The 25,213-nt window shown below is 33.4% G+C and overlaps 1 protein-coding gene across 13 annotated transcripts in view; it reads left to right on the top strand.

Annotated features, from left to right (window-relative positions):
• The window catches only part of ANKS1B (ankyrin repeat and sterile alpha motif domain containing 1B), a 1,065,991-nt gene that overhangs the window by 302,212 nt on the left and 738,566 nt on the right, over positions 1 to 25,213 (top strand). The window contains exons 1-2 of one of the 13 annotated variants that reach the window (XM_042992989.1): positions 5,522 to 5,663; positions 6,475 to 6,535. The exons of 9 other annotated variants lie outside the window; for them this stretch is intronic. Coding sequence is in view for 1 of the 4 variants with exons in the window: in XM_042992988.1 (XP_042848922.1) it covers positions 5,580 to 5,582 (3 nt within the window). In the remaining 3 variants the exon portion in view is untranslated. Of the gene's footprint in view, positions 1 to 5,510; positions 5,664 to 6,474; positions 6,536 to 25,213 lie in introns of those variants that run through there. 3 more of the 13 variants (XM_042992990.1, XM_042992988.1, XM_042992991.1) reach the window with 3 other exon arrangements.

The raw sequence follows: 25,213 nt of genomic DNA, 5'->3' as shown, positions 1-25,213 counted from the left end.
ATTTTAGAGAGAGAGTGAGAGGGGAAAAGAGAGAGAGATTAGAGAGAGAGAGAGAAAGGGAGTGAGAGAGAGAAAGAATCTTAAGCAGCCTCCACAGTCAGCACAGAGCCCACTACACTGAGGGTCTTGACTCCATGACCCTGGGATCATGACCTGAGCCAAAATCAAGAGTCAGATACTCAACTGACTGAGCTGCCCAGGTGCCCCAGGAATGCAGTAGCTTTTTTTCAGGCTTGCTCTTAGAACAGATTTCCATGCAGTTCAGCATTAGATATTATTAAAATAAGTTTATTCTCACTGTCCTCTACATTAGAGTTTGTGTCATCTACTATATCATTTAACTTCCCGAGGTCTTATTTTTCTCATCCTTGAAATTGAAATGATTCGTTAGGTATCTTTCAGCTTGAGAATAGTTATGATTTTTATTATAGGGGTTTAACTTTTTCTGCCTGTAATGAAGCTTCTATGTACTTTGGAAATACTCAAAACAATAATAATTAGTCAAGGAATTATTCAGATCTCAACAGCTCTGGGAATTGTATGATTCAATATACAATCTTATTCTGTTGCTGAACTTCTTGCTGAAACTTTCAGAAGAATCAACATTCAAAATGTAAAAATGACAAAATATTGCCTCAGTAATTTGGGCAGTGAATGAGGGGAGTACTTAAAACAATGTAATTGAACATACGGGTTAAACATTTTAGATACAATTTAGTTAATGAACATTGTTTATCCGCTGTGGTAGGCAGATTAGTTCCCCCAAAAGATTTCACATCTTGATCTTCACAACCTGACTCTGTGACATTACATGGTAAAGGAGCTTTGCAGATGCAGTTAAGTTCAGGATCTTGAAATGCGGAGATATCATGGATTACCCACATGGGTCCAGTGTAATCACAATGGTCTTTATAAAAAAAAAAGTCAAAAGGGTCAGAGTCAGAAGGATAAGTGATGATGGAAGCAGAGGTTGAGCGATACAACCACAAATCAGTGAATGCAGGTGGCCAAAAAGCAGGAAGTGAATTCTCCTCTGGAGCCTCCAGAAAGAACAAGCTCCGCCCAGTGAAAATCATTTTGGACTTCTAGATGGATTATACTCAGAACTTGACCCATACCTACTTAGATGATGAGATTTGGGACTTTTGAGCTGATAAGATTTAGAGGAGATTCTGAGTTTAAATTGATGCTTCAATGGGTTGAGACTTGGGAGAATGTTGAGATGGGGATGAATGGATTTTGCTGTGGATGAATGTGATCTTTGGGGGGATGAAATATAATAAATAATAATGTCCCCCTCTCTTTATAAATGTCCATGTTCTAATATCTAGAAACTGTGGATATGTTAACTTGTATGGCAAAAGGGACTTTGCAGATGTGACTAAGGATCTTAAAATGGGGAGATTATCCTGTATTGCCTGGGTGGACCCAACATAATCATAAGGGTCCTTAAAATAGGGAAGATGGTATGATGAAGAAAGAGAAAAAAAATTTAAATATTACGTTGCTAGCTTCAAAGATGGAGGAAGGAGCTATGAGTCAAGGAATGTAGGTGGCGTCTTGAAAATGAAAAAGGCTGGAACAGATTCTCTCCTAGAGCCTCCAGAAGTAATAAGCCCTGCTGACTCCTTGATTTTAGCCCTGTAAAACTCCTTTCAGACTTCTGATCTCAGTAACTGTCTGAGATTAAATTAATATTGTTTTAAGCTACTAAGTTTGTGGTTATTTGTTACAGTGGGTAATGGAGACTAATATAGTGACTGTGGAAATTAGGTCAGTAGTAGACTTTTCATCTGTTACATACTCATTCAAATAACAGAAGCATGTTTTTTTGTGTCTAGGCAGAAGGCATGAGATGTGGGCATTTACAGAGGAATGTATTTTAGCTTAAATATCAAGCATTCATTTGATCTAGGTTTTTATGATTTTATGAGTCATTTTAATGACTTAAAATAATTGGACTAAAACTTTACCATTGGAAAGTCTTCATTTTGTGTATTTTTAGGAAATTATTATCATACTGATAATGATAATAGTAATGCTAACAGTAGAAGCTAGCATGTGGGGTGCCTGGGTGACTCAGTCTGTTAAGCATCTGACCCTTGATTTCAGCTCAGGTTATGATCTCATGGTTTGTGAGATAGAGCCCCACATTGGACTCCTTGCTGACAGTGCAGAGCCTGCTTGGGATTCTCTTTCCCTGTCTCTCTGACTCTCCCCATCCCTCTCAAAACAACTAAATAAACTTAAAAAAACCCAATATCTGGCATTTATTGAATGACTAGCCCATGCCAGGTATGGTGAGAGGCACTTTACATTCCTATATCTCCTAAATTTCACAATTCTATAAAATATTTTCACTTAACCTTGAGAAAATTGAGTTTCAAGAGATTAAGTAACTTCCCCAAGTTTACATATCTATAATGCTTGATCCAAACCCATGTGAATACTTTGTTAAATTAAAAAAAAAAAGTTTTAAAGGGCCCATTTTCTCACAGTAAGCTAAATCTGCATATTGTCTACTGTTCAGTATTTTTCACTGTAGCATTTCTCTGTTGAAGAGTATATCAGTAATTACTGATGTCACTCTTTCTTAGTGTGTATTCAATTGATTTATCATCTTACATTGTGTTTCCAGGGTAGTTGATCTGTTAAATATATTTATTATTTATCTTAAAGATTAAAAAATTGTTGGCTTGATAGGAATCTCCGTTCATTTAGAATCCCTCCACATTTTTCTATTCTTTTATACATTCATCCATGTATTTATTCTATAAATGTTTACTGACCATTTGTTACATGCAGGGTATAGAGCACTAAACAATATAAACATGCATCATACCCTCATGTTGTTTTAAATTTTGTGCCAGGTAACTGTGAATGATATGAAATAAGGATTACATATGATTTCTGCCCTGATTAACCTTAAGATTTAGTTCAGGTCATTATCCTGACTGCTATTTATTGGTTGTATAATCTTAGACAAGTAATTTATGCTTTGCTTCCTATAATTTAAAATGAGAAGGCTATTTTTCTGTTTATAGGATTGTTATAAAGATTTTAAAATATAAATGTAAGTTTCTGTATAAATTCCTTCCTATACAAATGCAAACTAATCTTTTTCTGTTCAGTTCTTGGTTTTTGAAAATAACAATCCAGCAATTTTAATAGGGTTTGCAGAAGACTATGTATAGTGCAAACTAACTTCATAATAAGTGCATTAAGAGAAGAATAATATTTATTTGTGTTTAGAAAGCCTGGCAATATGTATACTATGCTAATACTATGTTAATAGTTGTTATAGTTGTATCTAATAGTTAAATCTAATCCTTAATATTTCAGAGGGACTCTAACTTCCTACTTTATATACTTAAACATTGTTTGGGTTGTTTATAATAAGCAATCTAATTTTTTAATGAATGTTTTATATTTTGTGAAAAAAATCAATGCCATGAGTTGTAAAAAGTCATGCCAATTCCTTATGTCACCATGAGTCCCCATAGAATAGTTTGAAAATAATTGCTTGCACCTGTCCATCCATCTATTTATTCACCAATCCCATCCATTCACCCATTCATTAATTAATTTTTCATGTTAATCTATACTTTTCGAGACATTTTTGGTGCAGTTGTCTTTAAATTTTAAATTGCTCTTTTGAGAGGATTATGTAGAGACAGCTGGAAGACACTGTGGGATGAATTGTTTGTGGATTGTCTTTGTATAATTTTTATTAATGACATCAATGATTATTTCTCATTGTTTTAAGTCACATCTCCCTGATTATTAGTGAGAAGGAATTTTTTCCCCCAAATATTTTTTGGACATTTGTATTCTTTTTGTGTGAATTACTTGTTTATTTGGCTTTCCATTTTTAATTTTTATTTTTATTTATTTAAAACAATTATTTATTTGGAGGGAGAAAGAGGACAAGTGCATGAACGTGCGTGCTAGCAGGGGAATGGCACAGAGAGGGGGAGAGAAAGAATCTCAAGCAGGTTCTCCACTGTCAGCACAGAGCCAGACACATGGCTCAATCCCATGAACCATGAGATCATGACCTGAGCCAAAATGAAGAGTCAGAAGTTCAATGGACCGAGCTACCCAGGCACCCCTAACATTTTTTATTTTTAAAATAATTTATTTATAAATGTATTTTAATACAGCTAATCCTTGTTTTTTGTGGATTATGTACTTGTGAGTGTGCCTACTTGCTGAAATTTATTTGTAACCCTCAAGTCAATACTTGTGATGCTTTCATTCATGGACATGCAGAGAGCACTGAAAATTTTGAGTCTCTTGATGCACACATTTCCAGTTGAATAGGTAAAGCTCTGCCTTCTTGTTTCAGCTCTTAAACTGCATAAGCAGTTTTGATTTTCTCAGCCTATTTAGTGCCACTTAAACAATTTTTTGTGCTGTTTGGGGGGGGATTTCACTGTTTAAAATTACTCTCAGTATGGTGCTGAAGTTGTGCCTAGAGTTTCCCGGATCTCAAGAAGGCTGTGATTGATGTACCTTCTGAGAAAATATGTGTGTCAGATAAGCTTCATTCAGGCATAAGTTGTAGTGCTATTGGCTGTGAGTTGTGTTTATTAATCAAAAAATATATGTTGAATAAATTATCTTTAAGTAAAAACACATATCTAACAAGTTATATATTGATCAGTTGATGAAAATGCTGTGACCAAAGACTTGCAGGTACCTAACCCTGTATTACTCCTAGGAGCAGTGATTCAGTATTTGCTAATTCAGTGGTCATGGTGACTTTGTGAAACAAAACTACTGTGAAAGTGAGAATTCACTGTATAGTCGGGATATCAAACTTTGTGAAAAATATTTCAAAACAATGTTTCCTCAATTCGTTGCTTGCCCTTTAACTTTGTTTATGTTTCTTTTTTTGTGGTGCAGAAGTTTTCATCTTCATGAAGCCAAGATTTTAAAATACATTTATTTAACACTTCTGCGTTTTGTGTCTTGTTTAGGCTGACCTTGACCAACTCCATAATTATAAAAATAGTTTGCCATCTTTTCTTTATGTGAAACCTTGGTTTGTGAGCATAATTCATTCTGGAAACATGTTTGTAATCCAAAGCACTTGTATATCAAAGCAAATTTCGAGAACCATTGGTTCAGTTGTAATCATGTGATGTTTGGTGTCAGGTACTACTCGTATTGCAAGACGTTGCTCGTTTATGAAGTTAAAATTTATTAGGAATGCTCATCTTGTGGAACACTCACAGAACAAGTTACTCACAATCCAAAGTTTCACTGTGTATGTGTATTATATATATATATATATATGTATGTATGTATTTACATAGTAGTTTCTTTACCTGTGATTTTGCTTGCTGTGGTTTCAGGTACCCACAGTCAATCACAGTCCAAAAGCAGATGATCCTCTTTCAGATGGATTTGTTAGAAGGTCAATAGTAGCCTAGCACTTATGTCACAATGCCTGCATCATTCACCCCACTTTATTTCATCATGTAGGCATTTTATCATCTCACATCATCACAAGAAGGATGAGGACAGTACAATTAGGTATTTAGAGAGAGAGATCACATTCACATACCTTTATTATGGTATGTTGTTAAAATTGCTCGAATTTACTACTGTTGTTAATCTCTCACTGTGCCTAATTTATAAATTAAACTTTATTATAGGTATGTATGTATAGCAAAAACCATAGTTTATATAGGGTTTGGTACTATCCATGGTTTCAGGCATCCACTGGGCGTTTTGGAACATATGCCCTGTGGATAAAAGGGAACTACTATATGTGTGTGTGTGTGTGTGTGTGTATATATATATATATACGTATATATATACATATACATATATATGTATACATATATATGTATATATATATATATACGTATATATATATATGTATACATATATATGTATATATATATATGTATACATATGTATATACGTATATATATATATATATATAATTAATTAATTTGGGGGTGAGGAGGAACCCAAGATAAATTATAGAATTAAAATACATATATATGTATAAATAAATACAATGTATAAATAATATATAAGTGTATAATTATTAACTGTATAATATAAGTGTATAATTATTAACTTTGGAGAGATATGCAAACTTATCTGTATAAATAAACACACACACATATATATATATGTGTATTTTTAATTCTATAATTTATCTTGGATTCCTCCTCACCCCCAAATTAATAATTAGTTGTACCAGCACCATTTATTAAATAGCCTAGCCTTTTGTTTTGATTTTAAATGTTATATTGCATTCATTTCCCTTTTTAAATTTTTTTTTAAACTGTGGTAAAATACCCATAACAGAGATATTGCAATATTAGCCATACAGTACAGTGATGTTAAGTTTATTAACATCATCGTTTAATCATTCTCTAGAACTTTTCAGTTGTGCAAAACTGAAATTCTGTGCCCATTAAACAATAACTCCCCATTTCTTCCTACCTGTAGCACCTGGCAACTACCATTCTGTTTTCTATATCTATGATTTTTACTACTCTACGTATCTCAAGTAAGTGGAATCATCTAGTATTTGTCTTTTTGTGACTCAATTCACTTAGCCTAATGTCCTCAAGATTATCCATGCTTTAGCATGTGTCAAAATATCCTTTTTAAAAGCTGCATAATATTCCATTGCATGTATATATCATATTATGCTTATCCATTAGTTCATCAGTGGATACTTGGGTTGCTTCCACCTTTTGGCTCTTGCAAATACTGTTGCTGTGAATACAGATGTGCAAATACCTCTTCGAGACCTTGCTTTCAATTATTTTGGACATATACCCTGAAGTGAAATTGCTGGATCATATGGTAATTTTATTTGAAATTTTTTTAGGAACTGACATGCTGTTTTCCATAATGGCTGTAGCATTTCACATTTCCACCAATAGTACCCAGTGCCCAAGGGTTCTAATTTTTTCACATCCACATCAATACTTTTATTGTATTTTATGTTCTTTTTTTTAAATAGTAGCCATCATAATAGGTGTCAGGTGACATATCATTGTGGTTTTGATTTGCATTTCTCTAATGATTAAGTGATGTTGAGCATCTTTTCATGTGCTTATTTATTGGCCCTTGTATATCTTCTTTGGAGAAATATCTAAATTCTTTATTTTAAAAATTGGACTGTTTTTTTGTTGTTAAGTTGTAGGAGTTTTTTGTATAGTCTGGATATTAATTCCTTGTCAGATATATGATTTGTGAATATTTTGTCCCATTTCATAGATTGCCTTTTTATTCTGTCAGTTGTGTCCTTTGAAACACAGTTTTAAATTTTGATGTAGTCCAGTTTATCTGCTTTTGCCTTTGTTGCCTATACTTCTGGTTTCATATCCAGGAAATTATTGTCAAATCAAATGTCATGAAGATTTCACCCATTTTTTTCCTAAGAGTTTTATAGTTTTAGATCTTACTTCCTGAGTTTTTGCTAGGAAAAATGTCAAATTTAGAGATTAATTAGGAGAAAATTGGTGTTTTTACAATATTGTATCTTCCCTCTCAGGAGTGTAATATAAATTTCTATGTTTTCAAGTCCTTTTTTATGTTGTTAAGTAACATCTAGTTTTTTTATATGTAGTTTTCTACATTTAATGGTGTAATTTTTGTTATTTCATATTTGTTTCTATTGTGAATATTTTTCCCATTGTATTTTCTAACTGGTTTCTGCTAGTAGATAGGAAAGCTGTTAACTTTTCTACCTTTTTTTTGTCATCTTAGGAATCACACCATGGTTTATATAAATATTCAAGTTGATATTCTGATGAGGAAATTATATAACCTGCAAATAATAGCAACTATGTCTCTGAATCTTCAATCTTTATGATCTTTTGATTTTTTTCTCTTAGTGAATTGATTGGACCCAGCATTACAGCATTAGGTAATGATAGTGTAGACTCATCAGTCTAGAAGCTAAACACCGCCATATATGTTTAAATAGTATCTCTGATATGACTCCTCTAAGTGTTATTCCATCTCTGTTCTTTCTCCTAGAGTTTTGGTTGTGGGGCATAAGTTTTAGGATCTCAATTTTATTTTGTATACACTATATGTTTAGTTTCTATGATAGTAAAGGCCTTTAACATTATTACTAAAATATCACTTGACATATTATGTTAATTTTCTAGTTATATAACTGAGCACTTCTATATTAATGTTTTATATTTGCCTATAAGTCTTTGATACCTATCACAATACCTGCTTCTTAGCAGGTATTCAATAACTATTGAATGTGTCACACACTAGAGTGAATCTCAAGCTTACCATATTTCTAAATAATATATCTCAATTCCTGATTGATCAGCTTTAAATGATATATCTTATTTCTCTGTGAGTAAGGATTTTAGCTCACTTATATTATCTCTGTCTACAATCCTTCTACATATGTTTGCTATTTTTTATGATAAATTGTAGGTGTGTGGTTTTTTGGTTTTTGTTTTTTTTTACTGGTTAGCTTGGTGACTTTAAATAATATTATACTTAAAGAAGTTTAAATAATACTTTTATATTTCTGTGTTATGTTTCATCAACTTTGGGCAGTATTTCTTGACTTCCTATTTTGGAAAATTAAGATATTAGCTCCTGTGCTCCTTTTTTCATGTTTCCTCCCCTTCTTCACCTGCTACCTTATAGACTTATAGACTGTCATGCTTGTTCACATTTATGTTCTATCCTGTGTCACTGGCCAAGTTTCCCATATTTTGTTCATAGGCTTACACTACAAAATTTTAGCCAGTGAATCACATTTACATATTTATGTTTACAAATAGCATGCTGAAATTAAATTTACTTTTCTATCAAGACTCAAGGTCCAGAGGAAGGAGAATATATCTAGCATTAATATTGAATGATTTATCTTTCTTCTCCATTCTATCATTTGCCATATCTTGCTATCATGTACATTTTTTTTATCTATTTGACTATGATATTGATTAGATTCACCTCATAAGCTCTATAGCTGTTCTGTTGGTCATTTTTTGATCTGCACTTTTTTCTGAAGCCTCATGGCTTGAATTTCTTATGTCATGCAGGCTGAATCATATAGCTGATATTTTAGAGAGGCTCTAGAGTCCAAAACCTTAGATCCTAGTTTATTTCAGCTGCTCTTTAGGTTGAGGTCTATATGCCATTGCTTGGTTCTGCAAATTGGTACTAGAAATGTGAGCTGAGACCAGAGTGGGTGATTACCTAGTGGTTGCTTTCAATGGGAGTTGCATAAATTGGTACCCTGAAAATCTTGGTACTCAAAATTTAAGTTTTTTTTTATTAAAAAATATTTTAGAGAGAGAGAGAGGCAGAATGCAGAGGGAGAGAGAGAAAATCTTAAGTAGGCTCCATGCTCAGCACAGAGCCTGATGTGGGGCTCGATCCATCACTCTGGGATCATGACCTAAGCCAAAATTGAGTCAGACATTCAATCGACTGAGCCACCTAGGTGCCCCTCAAGTTTTAAGTCTTGATAATATCATTTTGTGTAGTTTTTTAAAGTCCTGAATATGATTTGTTTGATACTCACACTCAGTACCTCTTTTCAACATTTATTAACTCACCCATGCATAGTAGGTACGCAGTGAATATTCTTCTCATGCCTTTCAAACCAAAAAGACATATGGAGTCTATATGCAGATTAAGAAAGGGAATGAGTAAGAAAATAATATTTTCTTTTGAAGACCTTCTCTGAGAAAAAATGATTGTATAACTGGGAGAATTCCTTGGGTTGGATGTATTGTAAGGAGGCATACTTGATGCCCTGTACAGCATTTCACACAAGCAGCATTATAGGTGAGAAAACCAAGGTGCAGAGAAGTCAATTAACTTGTTTATGGTGAAAATTATGAAGTAGCAGGGGTAAATATTCCAACTCAGTTCATTTGGACCTAATGCTCAGAACCTCTCCTTTTTTTTTTTTTTTTTTTATCTCTTTAGCATTTGATCATGCCTTCTAAGAAAAGAGTATTGTTCACATTTACGTCTTCAGTAGTTCCTTCAACAATAGTGTGGAAATGGGTTGATTGGGACTCTCCTCCCTTGGAAAAAGGGATATCTGATGATGTCAGAGATATCAGCTAAATGTTAATGGATCTTCATTTCTATTAGCAGAAGAATTAATACAAATTTCCTTTAATGAAGGTTTAGTGTGTCCATCAAATTCTATTTTGACTTATTCTGAGTTTGATCTTAGCTGCAATTAGGAATGAATTCTATATTTATATTTAGAAATATATTTCATATTTCCCTATCTTTCTCTGCTATTTTAATTATATAGGTTATTATTTCTTACTTTTCCTGCCTGATACTGCATTGTTTAACTAATGAATATCTGCTGCTTTCATTTTTAAAGGTGGTTCCTTTTCATATACGATGGAAGTACAGCTAGGGTTTTTAAAAAATGGAAATAGCTTGAGATAATCAAGAGAGTCAGGTAGAGCTAAGTTTTACTTAGCTTTACAACTTACTAGGTATATGTCTTTGGTAACCTGTCAATAGTTTTTCATTATTTTTAAGAGAGGGAACTTGTACCTACCTTGTAGGGTGATATGAAAATTGGAGAATGGGTTTAAAGCACATAGAACAATGCCAGACCCATATGGTAGTCATTATTATTTTTTTTTGCTCTCTTTAAAAAATATAAACTATTATATCTTTTAAGAAGTTATCCAGTCTCTGCTTGAATATCTACATGGATGAAAGCATGTTCTGTAAATTTCCATGTCTAACAAATATAAGCTGTGGAATTTCAGAAATAAATCACCTTGAGTATTAATTTCATCATTTGTAAAATGATGATAATAATAGTACCTACCCCCTAGGCTTGTGGTGAGGAATAAATGACATATATTGCTTCTATTAAGTGCTTACAATTGGGTCTAGCACTCAATAAATACTCAATAAATGTTAGCTCATAGTATAAGTACTAAGAGTAGAGCACTTACAAATATATTACAGCCTGAGTCACCTACTGTATTTTTTTCCACAGCAAAAGTTGTTCAAGTTCTTACTTACATGTGATGATTGACTATAATGTAATGTGAACTTTTAACTTGGTTTTATGAGGCTACAGCCTTATAGGGAGCAACCCATACTAACCACCTACTAGCTTACCTATCCTTGTGGTTCCATAATAAATATTTGCTGAATTTATTGTCTTTGGCAGGGATCTGCACACTCTCTGTAAAGAGTCAGATAATAAATATTTTAAGTTTTAATGCTATATGATCTCCATCACAATTACTCAGTTCTGCCATTGTAGCATGTTTTCACAATATGAAAATTTATGGTCATGGCTGTTTATTAATTAAACCTTATTTATGAAAATGGATAGTAAGCTAGATTTTTGCTGAAGTTTACTAATCTCAGGTCTATGGAATAAAGAAATTAGATCCTTAATACTTATAATAAAATTCATATAAAATCGTTCTATTTGGAAATATTTTCAGGTGAGAAAATGTTTTATCCTATACAGAAAAATGGAAGTGAAGCCTAGAGAAATGGCAAAAATGAACCCCCAAAATGCATTCTCTGTGCATATGTAACAAGACTCCAAAGTTTAGCAAGCTAAACTTTTAAGCTCTACAGCACAATTTCACAGAGATTATTTTAGATATTCAGCTTAAACACATTTCTCAGCAACTGAAACCAGATTAGTGTCGGTATAGAACAACTCTGGACTTTTTTAGAAACTATTTTTTTTATTTTTTTTGAAAGTTTATTTAGTATTTTTGAGAGACAGAAAGAGACAGAGTGCAAGTGGGGGAGAGGCAGAGAGAGAGGGAGACACAGAAGCAGAAGCAGGCTCAGGCTCTGAGCAATCAGCCCAGAGTCCAAAGCGGGGCACGAACCCATGAATGTGAGGTCATGATCTGAGCTGAAGTCGAACACTGAACCAACTGAGTCACCCAGGTGCCTCTAGAAACTAATTTTTAAATGAGATGTATACCTTCTGTGGTATATCAGATGGGTACTTCTTCCAAATGCTAGCATGCAACCCGTTGCTACAAAACTGTTAATTCTAATTAATTCTGTTAATGCCACTTCCTTCCTACAGTTTTATTTAATGCTCCCTTGCCAGAAACAATATCCTTCCTCTTAATATTCAACTAACTTATTTTTGACATCTGTGTTTTTCTTCCTTTTATTATAGTTATTTATATAGTTATCTGATATCTATTCTTTTAGATTGTGAGCTGCCTGAAGGCAGTATCTGTGTCACAAATATTTTTGTTTTCCAGCACACTGTGTTTTATGCCTTGCATGCTGTAGGCACTCAGTCTATGCTTGTTTTCTGAATTTTTCTTTCAGTGTCTGTAGGGAGATATGCTGGAATGATGTAAAAAGTATTCTCTCTGGCAGTCTGAGTTCTACTTCTGACTTGATCACTTGCTAACAATATACTCAACTTCTCTGAATCAAGGTTCTGTTTCCTCATCTATAAAATAAGGATCATTCCAACACTGCATTATTTTGTGAGGATTAAATGAGTTGACAAAAGTGCCTAAACAGCAAACCTAAGCACATAAAACATTAGCCTTTATTATATCTAATGGATGTATTACATTTCTTTTTATTTTATTTTATATTATGATATAAATGTTCTAAAAATGAGTAGTTAATACATTAATAAGTAAATGTCAATGATGTGAAAAAGGCAGATAACATCTCTATTGAGTGTGAATTAAAGAGATGTTATTATGTTGTTTTCTGCATGTGTCAACAAATATTTTACCCAGTTCTTTTGACAGTTACCATTGTAGCAAAAATAAAGCTATATTTAATTTGAATGAATTCTTATAAGGAATTTTATTTCTTGCCTTGATTCTGTGGCCAAATTAGGACTTGTTTCTGCTTATTAGGCTCCTGCCTTCTGAAAATAGGTAAAATTAACAGCATTTATAAGAGAATTTATAGAAAAGGAAAAGTGGTGTCCATTATCTTTTTATAGCCTATTAATGACTAGTGCATATTTTATACTGAAAAGGAGAGACCGCCTTAAAGAGATGAAAAGTATCACTAACCTTATTCTTTTCTTTATTTCTGGCGTGTTTATGTGTGTAGGTATGATAATGCACCATAACCCTTCTGTGAGACCCTGTAATCCAGCACTGATCAGGCTTAAGAATTTTATTTTTATATTAGTTTCAACATGAATTTTATAATTTCCTAAGTCTAACTTGTTTTCACAGTTTTTTAAAATATTTTTTTTAACGTTTATTCACTTTTTGAGAGACAGAGATAGAGCACAAGCAGGAGAGAGACAGAGAGAGAGAGAGACATAGAATCCAAAGCAGGCTGTAGGCTCTGAGCTGTCAGCACAGAGCCCAAGGCGGGGCTCGAATCACAAACTGTGAGATCATGACCTGAGCTGAAGTTGTACGCTTAACCAACCGAGCCACCCAGGCGCCCCCACAGTTTTTTAATTTATAGTCACTTTAAAATATATTCTTATATATTTTGTTTTTACTTCATTTTTAAAATTATTTTTTTCACTAATTTTAAAAACACTTCCATAATAGCTTGATATTGGGGCACATGACAAGATTAATTCTAGGGACATTGATCATTGTCCAGTATCCCAAAGGACCTGAGTCTTGTGGACTATAAGAAATGAGCTACACCATTCTGCTTCCTTTTTCATGTGCTTCTGCTTAATAGCATTGCAGACATAGCAGAAAACAAATCATAATATAGTCTGTATAACAGTTTGATAGACCATAAAAAAAGAATCCTTTGAGGACTTTAAATGCCCTAATTTCAGCCATTCCTCTGGAGGTTTGAGTAAGAAGCTGCCTGACATGTGGCAGACCAAAGCATGGAACCAAGTATCCACCCTCTGCAAGGAGTCTTTCTGAACTAATCTCATGCTTTAGTCACCACTAGAAACCAGTTCTCTCAGGTCATCTATCATCACCCAAACTCTCACCCTTTTGTTGCTGTTATTGAACTGAGCTTCCATTCCTTCTCTACTCCCTACTGCCTGTAATAAACAAAACCCTTATGTTCCCATCATCTCCTTGTGAATGTTTCTTCATTTCTTGGCTTTATTTAGAAGTACTTACCTTTATTTTATACATATTAATTTATATCAGCTACACTGTTACCATGATATTGGTTAAGACTGGAATCTGTATATGTTTGTAAAAAGGGTCCTAAACCAAAATTTGTACCATGGACAACTGCTATTCTCATCATTCCCTTTTTTTCAGTAATCATCCCTTCAACATGTATTTATTGTTTTCTTGCTATATATCAGACACTGTTTTAAGTAAGGAGGATACAGTGAGAAAATCTTGTATTCTAGTAAGGGAGTCAAATAATAGCAAGTAAAGAAAGAAGCAAGAACTTTTCAGAGTGATAAATGCCGTGTGACAAAAGTTTTAAAGGTGATGGAAATGAGTGATAGGAGTGAGAAATAGATGACAAATTAAATTGTGTAGTCAAGGAAGGGCTCCTTGAGAAGGTGACATTTGAGTTGAAACCTAATGACAGGAAGGGACCAGCCACATGAAGAACTGTGTCAGGCAGGGTGAAGCACAAGTCAAAGGGCAGAGGGCTTCCCTAGAGTGATTTAGGGATGTGTTAGAGATTGAGGTCAAGATTGGGGCCAAATTTTATTGGGCTTTGTAGATCTGGGTAAAAAGTTTTGATTTTATTCTCATTCAAGTCAGATGTCATTAAGAGGGTTTTAAGCAAGGGTTTATGTGACTTGATTTAAATTTTTTTAAAAAATCAGGTAGTATATGCCTACCTGCTTATATTAAATATGTATCTGTGTTCATATGTATTTGTAAAGGCAAACTACCCAAGCAGAACATTAAATTGTCAGGAAGTTTTGGTTGGTGTTAGGGCTAGATTCAGAGAAATCCCAGTATTTTGGGAGAAAGTGATGTTTTGTTCCCTGCCTTGTAAGTTAATAGCCTACACAGTAAATGTTCTGTTTTTTTTATACTTAAAAGTATTATGTGCTTTTTCGGAAAAATGGGAAAATGAAGAAAAGTGTAAAGAAGAAAAAAATTATTGATAGTCATACTGTTCAAACAAAACACTTTTGATGAATTTCTTGATTTTTTCTATGCAAGTGTGTGTATATGTGTATACTGTATACACACTGTCTTGACAAATACATATGAACACAGATACATATTTAATATAATCAGGTAGGCATACATATATACCCATATACATACACATATATATTTGTCATTATATTGCATATACTCTTTGGAGTTCTGCTTTTTTATTGAACAAACATTTTCCATATGTTCATAGTTTTTATAAACCATTATTTCTAATGAGAGTGTATCACTAAGAGATGGAAACATTGCTGAAGAAGTATTTTCAAGATGGAGTACAAGGATAGATAAGAATTCTTCCCTTTAATTGAACATCCTTTAGATTTTTTTATATTCATTTCCTAGTAGACTGGGGAAGACCAAACCAAAGCAACATTTTTTTTTTCTGAGAAAGAATTAATTCAGAGAACCAAAAAGTATATTTTCAGTCTGTTTTAATTATGGAAAACCTGGAAATATTACTGTTGATTTGAGATGAGGAGATAAATAATGAGACATGGGCAAAACATGATAGTAAACCATAAACATGATTATGTTTCATGTGTAAACATGTATGGTAGGGAGGTTTGATAGGAGAGAGGTTTCAGTGTAAACATACATGGTAGGGAGGTTAGACAGGAGAGAGCCCACAAAGGTGATATGTGTAAAAGAAAAATCAATTTTCAAAAAAACGATGGAGCACATGTGTAGGAATAGTTTACCTGTGAATATAAAGTGGATATTCTCCACTGAGAATGGCTTCCTTACTCAGAGGTAGAGAATTAATTTGGTTAGCTTCACTGAAAAGGAAGTGACTAAATCTATTTAGGAAAGGCAGGTGGTAATGCTACATAGAGATTTCTTCAGTTTTAAGGATGCCATGCTTTACTGCAGACACTTCAGTTAAACAGAGGATACATACTTAATACATTGCTTTTGGCTCTGGGCTATCACTAGACAGAGCTTGTTAATCCATTCCTTGAAGTGCCTCTCTGCTTTTCCTTCTTTTGCAGCCTCACTCATTGAGTAAGCTGCATCCTGAGATATCTCTTTTTCTTATCTGTTTTCCTTCCCATAGCTACTTAATCAAAACAGGCCAGAGAAATATGAAGTGGGCAGCTTTTTCATACTTAAATATTTATGCAATACAGACAATAATGCCCCAACTTAACTTTTCAAATGGAACACAGCTGGTTTTAAATATATTAGAGATTTATTGATAAATTCAGGAATGTAGCCACATATCTTGCAAATGTATAAATGAAAGAGAAACAAGTTTACAGTTGATTTTATTCTAAAAATAAAGTTAAATCAGCATATCAAAATAAAGTAAGGCAAAGAAGGTAGCATAGTGCTTGGCATATAGTAAGTGCTCAAACATTACAGACTCTGGAGCTAGACCTCTAGGATTCAGGTTCCATCTATATTTGTTTCTTTTCTTTTTTTTTTTTTTAGCATTTTGACCATTTTTTAAAAATATGAAATTTATTGTCAAATTGGTTTCCATACAACACCCAGTGCTCATCCCAACAGGTGCCCTCCTCAATACCCATCACCCACCCTCCCCTCCCTCCCACCCCCATCAACATCTATATTTGTTTCTTACTGGCTGTATAACTTTGGGCAAGTTACTAAAACTCCCTATGCCTCAGTTTCAATATCTGTAAAGTGGAGATAATCACAGTACTATCTCATAGGGTTGTTCTGAGAATTAAGTGAGTGACTGTATAGAAGGTATTTAGAATTGCACCTGGTACACAATGAGTCTTAGATGTGTTAGCTATTGTGTTGTAGCAGTAGGTGATATTCAAGAAGTCATAGATCATTTTTGTGACAATGATCTAAAATAAAAAGTGAAATACTGTGAAATAGTATTAAAGTGAAAACTATGTCAAATAGAAATATATCAGAAATCTTTTACCTTCATTAAAATGAAAGTTATTCCAAGGTAGAGCATGCGACTCTTGATCTCAAGTTGATGAGTTCAAGCCCAAGTTGGATGTAGAGCTTTAACAAATAAATAAAATGAAAGGTATTCTTATTTGGAATAAGAATTTTTCTCTATGAATTCTGTATTTCTTTCTCTTTTTTTTGAATGCATACATTTTATGACTTTACATTCTTTTTAGGCTTGAGAAAAGGAGGTGTTGGACTTCAGATCATGTTCCCCCAATCCGGCTAAATACCACTGGCAGTTTTTTCAGACTGACAAATTTGTTCTAATCATCTTGTTTAAATGAATATCATGAATACTAAATATATAGAATATTTTTCACACTACTGAAGTACAATTGGTTTAGACATTCAGAACATTTAAATGAGAACTCATGTGTGAAAAATTAAGTTACTGATGATAGGAATATCAGTTAAGTTATAAAATGAATTTCTTGTAGAATTTCACAGATTGATACTTCACTAGTCTTGCTTTAAATAATAAATTCCTGGGACATACATTAAGTATGATGCATGGCTTCTCCAATCACAGAAACCTTCCTTCTGAATTCATGTTTTCTTGTATATTGCCAAATTAAGGATTCTGCTTCTAATGCCTTCATTAAATCTCTATCATTGTTTTAAAATCTCAAATTGGAATTAAACATAATTTTATAAGTACTTTGTTATATTAAAATTCATCTGAGATTTTATCTGGATGGACACATCTTAAACCTAGTCTCAGGGGCTCCTGGTGCTGTCCCACCTATCACAAATGTCTCAGGTTATTTGCTATCAGATTCAACCTTTTTAATTTTAAAAACAAAACGAGAAATTTAGGCAAAGTGATAGACAAGCTCTGGGTATGCTTGAAATACATATTAGTGTATGCTTTTTAAAAACTTGCATTTTAGCAGTGATGGAGAGACTTTGAATTGCAAAGTGATGGTTATATTAAATGTGTTTTGTATATATAACAAATGAGGCATGGAGGAAGGGTGGGATTAGGAGACCTGAGTTTGGGTTGACTCTGCTGCTCTCCATAGTGTCTCACCTTGACAGCTATTTAACTGCTATGACTCTCATTTAAAAAAACCTATAAAATAAAAGTCTTATACTAGATCAGCATTTTCTAAATAGTATGATGACTAGTTCTGATTTCTAGTCTGTTAGCAGGCATTACTGGTATAAATGTTCCATGATCAAATATATTTCTGAAATTGAAGAGGTTTCTTTGCTGCTGAACTTCTCGGTGTTGTGTATATGCATCTCTAAAAGGGAGAAAAGAACAAGCAGAGTTTCCTAAACTTAGGTAACTACAGTGTCACTTTTTGTAGTGACACTATTTTTGGAATACCATTTGTGAACTCCTGAGCTAGATTATCTTATACATACCTCCTGATTCTGATTCTGTTGCATTAGCTAATATAACTTTAGTTAAGTTGTGGAATATATAAAGGCATAATCATTAATATTCTTGACTTCCTTGAAAAGAGTTCTATAATAAAAATCTCTGTTTTCTGTTTTCATTCATTGTCACAAGCCTGTGCCCAGCTGGCATCTCTGATATAAAAAGATTGAATCTTATAAATTAACTTTTCAAATTAGGATGCATTATTTTTTGTGTAAAGCAAATTGTACTTGTAAAGTGCCACGAAAAGCAATCTCTTAGTTACTTTTATGCTTTTCCTAAATGCATTAACATAATGGGATACTGTGAACATTAAGCTAAAGATACAATCTTACTCTGAAAAATGATCTTTCTTTTTTAAGGCAGTGTTAAAATTTGAGAGATAGAGTAGTTATTAAAGGAAATATAGCAAGGAAGTCTCATTTATGAAAATAAAACTTTATTGGTAGGAAAGAAGTGGAAATTTTAATTGGAAAAGTTTACACAGAATACAAAGTTTGATTAAAAAGATCATCTTCATAGGCTAGAATAAAGGGCTGAAATATATTTTGGAATCTGCTTATAGATGATCTTTATCATCCTCATTATTGAGACCTATTGGACACTGGTACTACAGTAAGATATTATATGCTGACTCTATCCAAAAGGGCTTTTAATATAGTTAGAGGCATAGAACAGATACATAAAATCATTTGCTGAGTTCTAAATTTTATGGTTATAGTAGCAATACTAAAGAGGCATTATGACTGATAGCTGACATGTTCCGAGAAAATTTCCAGGAATTAAGTAGAACCTAAGCTGAAGACTGAACTTTGAATGTAAAGACAAGGAAAGACATTTCAGATAGAAGGAGGGATGTGAGAAGGTAGGAAGGCATTCTTATATCCTAAAGGAAGCAATTCATAAACCACTTTACATTGAGACAAAAGACTTTGTACTTGAAAAATAGAAGTAATAAAAATAGGGCTGAAGATGTAGGTAGGGAATTTAGAGGGAGTTAGAATTCCTTTGATTTTCTTAAACTTTAAATTAGATTAAGAAAACATACTTAGAAGCAATTTTTAACCCAGTTAAGTTTTGAATTCCTTCCGAGTTGTGTGTTGACATGAGTGACTGATGTCCCCTGGGGAAATGGCTGAGGCATTTTTCTCAGAACAGGAATCTCTGGCCCAGAACAACACATCTATGAATAGTGATTTGATGACCACAGAACCACCTGCTTGTCAAATCCTCATGATCCACAGTCTTCCTGTAGCTTTTTTGTTGTCTGTCTGTGCCTGGTGCTCTTTTTCAACATTTATTGAGTGTACCCTGTGCTCTCATAAAAATGATAATCTCTTTCTTTCCTTCCCAGAAGCACAAAAATACTGCAGTTATGTGATTTGGTTTAAGAGAGAAAAGATGTAGGGATTGGGAAGTCATGGGATAGAAAAATTGTAAGGACCACTGGGCTAAGGTAATTTTTCATCAGTTCCCTAGAGGATTTATGCAAGTGGTAAGTTTTTATTTCCAAAGCCTTTTAGGATTGGTAGTTCTCCTCAGCATTTATGAGGTCTCTAGCACCTGGACCCAAAGTACATATCATCAGACATAAATAGAACAATAAATGTTTTGTTTTCTCTGATGTAGACTTTAAGAATAATTTTCCAGAATGGTAGTCAGTATCTAAAGAAAGTTAGCTAATTGGATACAGTCTAGGTGGCCAAAACTCATAGCATAAAAATTATGGAGGAATTGCCTTGAAACACATTGGTACTAGCAATCAAATTCTACTAAAATTGATTATTTACCATTTAATAATTTAACAATACTCATGGCCAATGATTCCTAAATCGAAGTTTCTAATTTCCAAATATATATGTACACAACTAAAAGTTGAAATCCTTCTCTTGTAATTATTCTAAATTACCCCCTTTTCTCTGCATTCAGTCAGTGATAGTCATATTTATATCTTATCCACCCCTTCCTTTTATCCCTGAATAATTAAGAATCTTTTTTATTCTTTATCCAAATTTTTATTTAAATTCCAGCTAGTTAACATACATAACTAGTAATATTAGTTTTGGATGTAGAATTTAGTGATTCATCACTTGCATACGACACCCAGTGCTCATCACAAGTGCCAACCTTAATACCCATTACCTATTTGACCCATATACCCTACCTCCCCTCCAGTAGCTCTCAGTTTCAGTTTGTTGTCTATAGTTAAAAGTCTGTTTCTTGATTTGTCTCTCCCCTCCTCTGGTCATTTGTTTTGTTTCTTAAATTCTATATATGAGTGAGATCATATGGTATTTGTCTTTCTCTGACTGACTTATTTCTCTTAGCATAATACACTGTAGTTCCATCCACATCATCGCAAATGGCAAAATTTCATTCTTTTTGATGGCTGAGTAATATTCCATTATATATAGATCTTCTTTATCCATTCATCAGTCACTGGACATTTGGGCTATTTCCATAATTTTCTATTGTTGATAATGGTGCTATAAGCATCAGGGTGCATATATCCCTTTGAATCAGTATTTTTGTGTCCTTTGGATAAATACCTAGTAGGGCAATTGCTGGGCCATAGGGTAGTTCTATTTTTAACTTTCTGAGGAACTTCCATACTGTTTTCCAGAGTGGCTGCACCAGTCTGCATTCTCACCAGTAGCGTAAGAGTGTTTGCCTTTCTCCACATCCTTGCCAACACTTGTTTCCTGAGTTGTTAATTTTAGCCATTCTGACGCTGTATTTCCCTGGTGATTAGTGATGTTGATTGTTTTTTGGATGTTGAGTTTTATGCTTTTTATATATTTTGGCTACTAACACTTTATCATATATGTCATTTGCAAATATCTTCTCCCATTCCATAGGTTACTTTTAGTTTATTTATTGTTTCCATGGCTGCGCAAAAGCTTTTTATTTTGATGTATTACCAATAGTTTATTTTTGCTTTTTTTCCTTTGCATCAGGAGACATATCTAGAAGGATGTTACTTTGGCCAATGTCAGAGAAAGTACTTCCTGTGCTCTCTTCTAAGATTTTTATGGCTTCAGATCTCACATTTAGGTCTTTCATCCATTTTGAACTTATTTTTGTGCATAGTATAATAAAGTGGTCCAGTTTCATTCTTTTGCATGTAGCTGTCCAATTTTCCCAACATCATTTGTTGAAAAGACTTTTTCCCATTGCATATTCTTGTCTTCTTTGTCAAAGATTAGTTGACCATGTAATTGGGGTTTATTTCTGGTATGTCTATTCTGTTCTTTTGACCTATGTGGCGGTTTTTGTGCCAGTACTATAGTGTTTTGATTACTACAACTTTGTAGTATGTCTTGAAATCTGGGATTGTGATTCCTTCAGTTTTTTTCTTCTTTTTCAAGATTGCTTTGGCTGTTTGGAGTCTTTTGTGGTTCCATACAAATTTTAGGATTGTTTGTTCTAGCTCTGTGAAGAGTGCTGGTGTTATTTTGATAAGGATTGCATTGAATGTGTAGATTCGTTTGGGTAGTATAGACATTTTAACATTTGTCTGCTAATCCATGAGCATGGAATGCCTTTCCATTTTTTGATGCCGTCTTCAGTTTCTTTCATCAGTGTTTTATAGTTTTCAAAGTACCGGTCTTTCAACTCCTTGGTTAAATTTATTCCAGGTATTTTATTATTTTTGGTGCAGTTGTAAATGGGATTTTCTTAATTTCTCTTTCTGCTACTTTATTATTAGTGTATAGAAATGCAACAGATATTTGTGTATTAATTTTGAGCCATGGAGCCTTACTGATTTCATTTACTTGTGCCAGTAGTTCTTTTGATGGAATCCAGGGTTTTCTATATATGGTATCATGTCATCTGTAAACATTGACAGTTTTACTTCTTTACCAATTTGGATGCCTTTTACTTCTTTTTCTTGTCTGATTGCTGTAGCCGGGAACTTCCAGTACTATGTTGAATAAATAAAAGTAGTGAGAGTAGACATCATTGTTTTGTTCCTGATATGAGGGGAAAAGCTCTCAGATTTTACCATTGAGGATGATGTTAGCCGTGGGTTTTTTATATATGACCTTTATTATGGTAAGGTATATTCCCTCTACTTGTGGGTTTTTATCATGAATGAATGTTGTACAATGTCACCTGCTTTTTCTGCTTCTATTCCAATGATTGTATGCTTTTTATCCTTCTTGATGTGATGTATCATGTTGATTGATTTCCAAATATTGAAGCATGCTTACATCCTAGGAATGAATTGCAGTTGGTCATGGTGAATGATTTTTTAAATGTATTGTTAGGTTTGGATTGCTAATATTTTGTTCAGGATTTTTGCATCTATGTTCATCAAAGATATTGGCCTGTAGTTCTTGTTTTGTGTAGTATCTTTAATTGATTTTGGAATAAGGGTAATGCTGGCTTCATATAATAAATTCAGAAGTTTTCTTCTATTTTTTTGGAATAATTTGAGAAGAATAGATATTAACTCTTCTTTAAATGTTTAGTAGAATTCATCTGTGAAGTCTTCTGACCCTAGACTTTCTTGTTTCTTGAGGGTCTTTTGATTACTGATTCAATTTCATTGCTGGTAATCAATCTGTTCAAATTTTCTATTCCTTCCTGATTCAGTTTTGGGAGGTTATATATTTCTAGAAATTTATTCATTTCCTGTAGGTTGTCCATTCTGTTGGCATATAATTTTTTAATATTCTCTTATAATCATTTAGATTTCTGTGGCATTGGTTGTTATTTCTTCTCTTTCATTTCTGATCCTGAGTCCTCTCCTTTTTTTCATCAGTCTGGCTAAAGTTTTATCAATTTTGTTGATCTTTTCAAAGATCCAACTCCTGTTTTTATTGATATGTTGGTTTTTTTTAGTTTCTGTGTTGTTAATTTATGTTTTAATCTTTGTTAAAACATAACATTGCTTTGGAGTTTTAGTCTTTCTTTTTTTTTTTTTTTTTTTTTTTTTTTAGCTTTTTTGGGTATAAGTTTAAGCTGTTTATTTGAGATTTTTCTTGCTTCATGAGGTAGGCCTGTGTTGCTATAACCTTCCCTCTTAGTACTGCTTTTGCTCTATCCCAAAGATTTTGGACCATTGTGTTTTCATTTTTATTTGTCTCCATGTATTTTTTTTATTTCTTTATTGATTTCTTGTTGACTCATTCACTATTTAGTAGCATGTTATATCACCTCCATGTGTCGGTGTTCTTTCCAGATTTTCCCTTGTGGGTGATTTCTAGTTTCATAGCATTGTGGTCAGAAAACATGCATGGAATGGCTTTGATCTTTTTGGACTTCTTGAGACTGTTTTGTGGACTAACATGATTTATTCTGGAGAATGTTCTATGTGCACTTGAAAAGAATGTGTATTCTGCTGTTTTAGGATGGAATGTTCTGAATATATCTGTTATATTCATCTGTTGCAATGTGCCATTCAAAGCCACTCTTTCCTTGTTGATTCTCATTTTGGATGATCTATCCATTGATGTAAGTGAGGTGTTAAAGTCCCCTACTATTATTGTATTACTATTGATTACTTCCTTTATGTTTGTTATTGGGTGCTTTAGGTATTAGGGTGCCTCCATGTTGGGTGAATAAAATTTACAAATGTTATATCTTCTGGTTGGATTATTCCCATGATAATTAGAGAGTGTTCTTTGTCTCTTACTAAAGTCATTGTTTTATTATATTTTTTAATATTTATTTATTTTGAGAGAGAAACAGAGAGAGATTAAGAGAGAGCAAGGGAGGGACAGAGAGAATGGGAGAGAGAGAATCCTAAGCAGGCTCCACATTGTAAGTGTAGAGCCTGACATGGGGCTTGAACTGACAAACCACAAGATCATGACCTGAACCAAAATCAACAGTTGGACACTTAACCAACTGAGCCACCGAGGTGCTACTTAAAGTCCTTGTTTTAAAGTCCATTTTGTCCAAAATAAGTACTTCTACCCTGACTTCCTTTTCATTTCCATTTGTGAGATAAGTGCTTTCTCCATCTCTTCAGTTTCAATCTGCATGTTTTTAGTTCTGAAATGAGTTTTCTGTAGGCAGCATATACATGGGTGTTGCTTTTTTATCTTTTCCACCATTCTTTGTCTTTTCACTGGAGTGTTTAGTTTATTTACAGTTAAAAGTAATTATTGATAGATATGCATTTATTGCCATTTTGTTACTAGTTGTATGGTTGTTTTGTAGTTCTCTATTCATTTCTTCTTTTGCTCTCTTCTCTCATCATTTGCCTTTTTTAGTGGTGTACTTGGATTCCTTGTTCTTTATTTTTTGCATATCTATTACTAGTTTTTGAGTTGTGGTTGCCATTAGGCTTATATATAACATCTTATGAATATAGCAGTCTATATTAGGTTGATGGTTGCTTAAATTTAAACCTATTCTAAAAGCACTAAATTTATTCCTCCAACCCTCCCCACCATTTTAGTATATGGTATCATACTTTAAATTCTTTTATTTTGTGAGTCCCTTGACTGAATTTTATAGATATACTTAATTTTACTGCTTTGTGCTTCCTACTTAATCCTGCTTATGGTCTTTCCTTTCCATTCAAAGAGTTCCCTTTAACATTTCTTGTAGGGCTGGTTTCATCATCATGAATTCCTTTAACTTTTGTTTCTCTGGGAAAATTTTTTTTTAATTTAAGTGCAAGTTATTTAACATATAGTATAATGTTTTCAGGAGTAGAATTTAGTGATTCATTACTTACATATAACACCCAGTGTTCCTCCCAACAAGTGCCCTCCTTAATGCTCATCACCAGTTTAGCCCATCCTCCACTCAACCCTCCTTCAGCAACCCTGAGTTTGTTGTC

The sequence above is a fragment of the Panthera tigris genome, chromosome B4 (assembly GCF_018350195.1).
Source record: "Panthera tigris isolate Pti1 chromosome B4, P.tigris_Pti1_mat1.1, whole genome shotgun sequence".
NCBI lineage: Eukaryota > Metazoa > Chordata > Mammalia > Carnivora > Felidae > Panthera > Panthera tigris.
The sequence above is the reverse complement of the archived record's forward strand: the minus strand, read 5'-3'. Positions and strand labels throughout refer to the sequence as shown.